Raw genomic sequence first — 5856 nt, 5'->3', positions numbered from 1 at the left:
TCGCTCGCGAGGCTCGCTTTGACGCGAGAATCCATTGTTAAGCCCGTTCTACATTGATCGCATGTCGCCAGTCGCAAGCAAATCGACCAATCACAGTCGAATATTCGACGGAATATTATACACCACTCGTACATAACTGTTGTCATTTGTAAAGCACTCCTCTCAAAATTTTGTCGCGCGCCTACTTTTGGGTTCTCTTCTCGCTGCGTCCTTATACTTGCATGAATTGGTCGATCTTTATTAATTAACTTCTCAATAATTATAACAAAAATCGCAAAATGATACAGGACTTTCCTGCTCAGTTTAACCCGCTCTACCTGCACATTATGGGTGAGGCGATTATTATGAGACACCCTGTATATATATACAGGGTAGGCCATTTTAATGTATCCACTGAAATATCTTAAAATCTATTTTTCATGTAAATGTCCGGATATAGGGACATGTCCGGCAATCGGTACTTTTATCTTAAGTACTTTTTGAGTTATTTTATTTTTTATTCTGACATATTTTGATATAAAAATTAAAATATCTCGTAAAATATTTAGTTTTCGATCTTACCGTAATACTTTTATGTACAGAATAATGAGACAAATCAATTAGTGTAAAAAAATAATTGTTTTTAAGAAAAGGTATGTAATTATTTACAATGTATTTTTTTAGAACAAAATACAAATGTAAAAAAGTATAAAAACTATTTTTTTTTCTTTACACTATTTGATTTGTCTCATTATTCTGTACATAAAAGTATTACGGTAAGATTATCGAAAACTAAATATTTTACGAGATATTTTATTTTTTATATCAAAATATGTCAGATTAAAATATAAAATAACTCAAAAAGTATTTAATAAAAAAAATACTTTATTATAGTGTTTTGAAAAACTCGAGATAAGTTACAAGAATATGCAATAAAAAATGGAGAGTTCCATTTAAGAAAACATCGATCACATATGGTCTTGGTCTTGAAAAGATCGCTCAAGGTCAAGTCCATATTTTCGAGTGAAGCGAGGGGGGGATTTAAGGCGGGAGGAGGCACGAACCAAGCATCCATCTCTTCCGCTCAGCGATGAGTTTTGACTCATCACCAGTATGAATGGAAGCCTCCTCGAGTAGTCCATCCTAAACCACTACGCCTAAGCAGCCCCCTCTTCTGCTCCCAATTAATAATACGATCTTCCACCGTCACCACGTGGTGGATCTAGTGGACATTTAAGAAAACATCGATCACATATGGACTTGGTCTTGAAAAGATTGCTCAAGGTCAAGTCCATATTTTCATCATGTGTCCCCCTGTGAATCATACAACTTTTGTCTAAAACATTTTTGTCTTAAACTTATAGATTTTAAGATATTTTAGTGGATACATTAAAATTGCCTACCTTGTATATATATACAGGGTGTCCAACAAGTAAGTGATCAAACGAAAGATAAATGTAAATTGGGTCAAACTGAGTCAAAAAGTCCTGAACCATTTTTTTTTATAACGCTTAATAAAGGAGTTATTATTGAGTAAAGTCTGGCTAATTAGTGCCGACCTTTAGCCGGGCGCACGTCGGTGATCCGCGCGCCTGGTAGTATTTTGGTTTAATTCTATCCCTTGGTCATACATTATAACGCCTGGCAGCATTATTTTAGCTCCGTAACAAATTGCATTCACCTACAAATTTATAAAATAATGCCGTGAAATAAAAATATATTGTTGTTAATAAAATGAAATAAAAATAGGTTGTTCTTGTATTAATTAAAAAATAAAAGCCCGAACGTACAGCGCTATCTTTCAATACGATCCTTTTGTGATTAATTAATAATGCTTCTAATGGTTTTATAACTCTCCTTAGATAAGATTCGTCTCCATGATTGTCGTACAACCATTGGGCATCTAGAATGTCATGCATTGTAACCATGGCATCCTTTTCGGATTGAATGCCAGAACGAATCCTCCGAAGTTCTTGCATATTAGCGCCGGTACCTACATACAACCCGAGATGGACACACATAGTTCTTATGTAAGAGCCAGCCTCACAGCTAACACGAAATACTCCCATATTAATTTCCTTATTATAATCAAGCAATTCATTTTCATATACTGTCCTAACGCGAAGCTGTCTTTTGACCGCCGATATTAATGGTGGCCTTTGGAAGAGAGCACCATGCAACTTTTCCAATGACTGCTTTACCTAAATCATTATATAACATCAATGTATGGTATCGTGCAAGGGAGGTATCTTAATAGTATTCTGATGACTTACCTTCTGAATACTTTCTGGTGCAGAGTGAAGTTTAAACACAGCAACATATTCCTTTCCAGCTGACTGTTGCGACTTGGCTAATCTGGTCGCCCTGTCTATACAAACTATCAAACATCCTGATACTTTAGGATCTAATGTGCCTGAGTGACCAGTCTTCTCCACCCTTAAAATCCTCTTTATCCAAGCCACCACCTCATGCGACGATGGATTACATGGTTTGTCCAAGTTGATGCATCCTGACTTTATGTATTCTGATAAGCTACGATTAAGTGGGGTAGAACCGCTTGTCAAAGGTGTAAAATGTTTCGTACGTGTCAGCATTTTGTCAAAATTCTGTAATAAATAAATGAGAAATTTTTTTTCATGAATATCTTGTCTGATTATTATTAATGTGTGAAAAAGGATTTACAAAAACCGACCTTAAACAGAAGAGGCCAATCTTTACATTCCAGTTTCACCTCCTTATTGGAGGGTACTATCTCGCACTTCATCGTCCTTTGAATTTCTCCAAGCGATAGTTTGTTCTTCTTGTTCTTGTTCTTCTTACTCTTATCTGCAACAAGACCGATAAAATCTAACCTACATCTTCGTCTCTATACAATTATATACGGCAAATCTGTTTTTTTTTTAAACTAAATTTGTTAGAACAAATTTATGGATGACGGCGCGAATGCTAGGGATGTGTTAGTATTTTGCGATATTTCCGATAATACTGTCATTTTAATCGATCGTACAACTAAGCAAAAACACGTGTATATCATGAGGTATTACAACATGGAAACATAATAGAAAACACGCGGCCCAAGACGTTACTGACAATCACAATAATGTAAAAAAGCACGAGCATACAAAATTAATTTTGGAGAAAAAGAATTCGCGACGTGCATACAAAAATAATGTGTACTATTTACCTTCTTCTGCCATTTTAAAGTTAGTGTTATAACACGTAAAGTCGCGTACAATCCAAACTCTGGATCACTTCGAATTTCAAATATAGTAGATTTCCGGAGTTTGTGCATAAACTAAAGTTGAATGGAAGAACAACAATAGATTCCAGTAGAGTCCTATATAATCAGAGAAGCGACAATAGCGTTCCGCTTGCTGATTGGCTGACCGCCATTAAGGTGCGAACCCATGCAGCAGAATAGCGTAAAGCCCGAATCACACTAGCGGCTCGCGGCTGCGATTGGAATGTAATGATTTTAGATTGGAAATAATCCGCGAAAGCGATATTAAAACCGATTATAGTTCGTTCGGAATTAAAATCGATTACTTTTTAATCCGCGCGCGGATTGAACCGATTAAAACCGATTAAAACAAATTATGTTTTAATCGGTTTTAATCGACCATTTTCGGCAGGGTAATGAGCGCACCGCGGACCAATGCGCAACCAATCACGAGTCATTATTTCAAAAGAGTTAAAACCGCATTAAAACTTATTTAACTTATTTAACATTTTTAATCAATATTTCCAATAAGAACGCATTCATTTCAATATTTATGTACACGATAATAAAGAACGACCAATAAAAACAATATTTAAAAGTAATTTTAGAGACGTTCTGTTCGTTCTGCTTGCGCTCATTCCGCTTCATGGGGATGTAGGGACTTGAAATCCACGTAACGAAAATGACGGAACTGTATGTATGTACACATATACTTTGTTAAATTGCAGCGTAGAGCAACGTGGCCAGTACAGAAACAGAGATAAATTATTAATTATTACAAGTTATTTCTTATTTTTGAGAGATAAAGGAAAATTTTGAAGTTAGCTTTTACTGCCATGTGTATATGTATAGATGTGTATGTACATTATGCAATCTGCGAAACCTATTCCGCTAGAAACTACTGAAAACGGAACGAAATTGCGGAACGTTCGTGATTGGTTCCGCTTTCGTTCCGCGTTACGCTATTCCGCTGCATGGGTTTGCACTCTAAAGTCCTACTTCATTTATATTATTAGTAACTGTTATTACTATAGTTACTATAGTAATAATAGAAATGAAGTAACCGTAATAATAGAAATAAAGGGACCGTAAGCGTGAGTCAAGAAATCCGGCCGAAAGTTGCATCTAAATCCCAGCACTATCCTAAACCAATCACAGAGCCGTATTAGCATCTTAAGACCTTACTTAATGCCCGTATCAGACTACGCATTGAAGATTGAGATTGAAGATTCAAAACCGAAATTTGACCAATTTCAATGCATAGTCTGATACGGACTTCAAAACGGTCTTGAAATAAGAACTGACTATAAATACCGGCCCTATATAAACAGAGAAGCGACAAAGGCGTTCCGCTTGCTGATTGGCTGACCGCCACGAGCCCGTTCCACTTAATGACCGCAACGCTCACGGTATCATTTCATCTTTGTTGTTCACCAAAAGTTAAACAAAGACAGATGATGCTCGCGAGCGTTGCGGTCGTTAAGTGGAACGCGCCCTATGTTGGTCCCGTAGTGAATCCTACGTGCAAACTAACCGCAACCGGCGTATCGTAAGTGAGAAAAAAGTATATTTGCCAAGCGACGCGGTAGCGTCCCGACGCCAACTAATATTATTTTCTAAAAAAAACACCTTAAATATCTCTGAGACATTTTTAAGACATTTTAGATTACAAATGGGCAACTGCGGGACTAACATGGCGATCATGGAAAGCATGGAGGGGGTAACGATGTCGCTTCTCTGCAATGAGTAAAGAATCACAGGAGAGAGCATTTGGTGCTAGCAAGCGGACGGAAGTGCCTATATATAAGTGGACGCTCAAGATGGCCGCTCAGGGACGAATTGCAGCATGACCTTAGAACATATATAAATGGAAGGAGAATGCCTTTGTTTGCCGATAGAAAATCATGTCGGAAGGAAGTGAGAAAGAAAATCATAGTTGCCTCTCTCTTGTGAGTTACTCTGCTCAAAAGTGCGCATGCGCGGCCATGTGTGTGTACACAAAAGTATGTATACTACAGACACGATGCTCGTGTGTGTCGTTACTCACAAGAGAGAGGCAACTACGATTTCTTTCTCACTTCCTTCCGACATTTTTCAGCCTGCTATTCCCCTTCCATTTATATATGTTCTAAGAGCATGACAGAGATACTGGAAGTACCTCAAAGCCCTGGCAATACATCATGATCTTACAATTAAAACTTATTAATAATATTTTGTTAGCCTAATACCGGCTCTTCCTCTCACTTATTTAGAATCGATGATGGTACGCAAAATAAGTGCAGACTGGAATAAGTAAGGCAACAAGTGACTGTACACGACCCTGAAAAACGTCGAAAAAAGTGAACGCTCAAGATGGCTGCGATGACGTACTACCGTTCGCGATAAATTTATCCCCACCACCGATATGATCTCTCCTGTGATTCTTTATTCATTGGCCACGTTCAGCAGAGAAAGCGCTCAGTTATCGTCTTGAGGTTGATTGTGTATCTTAAAACGATGTGAAAATTACAAAAGTGAGTAAATTTACTAGAGTATCCATGATTTCATTTGTCGAAATCAAGTAAATTCGTTCACTTTTGTAATTTTCATTTCGTTTCAAAGATACACAATCGACTCCCAGGTCAACACTTGACGTTGATTCGTTGGTTCTAAAAGTA

General features: G+C 37.3%; 1 protein-coding gene across 1 annotated transcript in view; it reads right to left on the bottom strand.

The window, feature by feature from the left end:
- The window catches only part of LOC115235403 (H/ACA ribonucleoprotein complex subunit 4-like), a 6551-nt gene extending 3238 nt beyond the window's left edge, over nt 1–3313 (bottom strand). Inside the window, exons 1-5 of the mRNA XM_029807178.1 lie at nt 3164–3313; nt 2672–2805; nt 2253–2585; nt 1770–2180; nt 1578–1660 (exon numbers count right to left, since the gene is read on the bottom strand). Of these exons, the coding sequence (XP_029663038.1) occupies nt 1578–1660; nt 1770–2180; nt 2253–2585; nt 2672–2805; nt 3164–3176 (974 nt within the window). The 5' untranslated portion in view covers nt 3177–3313. The remainder of the gene's footprint in view (nt 1–1577; nt 1661–1769; nt 2181–2252; nt 2586–2671; nt 2806–3163) is intronic.
- Nucleotides 3314–5856: the final 2543 nt, after the last annotated feature.

The sequence above is a fragment of the Formica exsecta genome, unplaced genomic scaffold (genome assembly GCF_003651465.1).
Source record: "Formica exsecta isolate Colony F162 unplaced genomic scaffold, ASM365146v1 scaffold221, whole genome shotgun sequence".
Classification (NCBI taxonomy): Eukaryota; Metazoa; Arthropoda; class Insecta; order Hymenoptera; family Formicidae; genus Formica; species Formica exsecta.
This window is presented reverse-complemented; position numbering and strand designations above follow the sequence as displayed.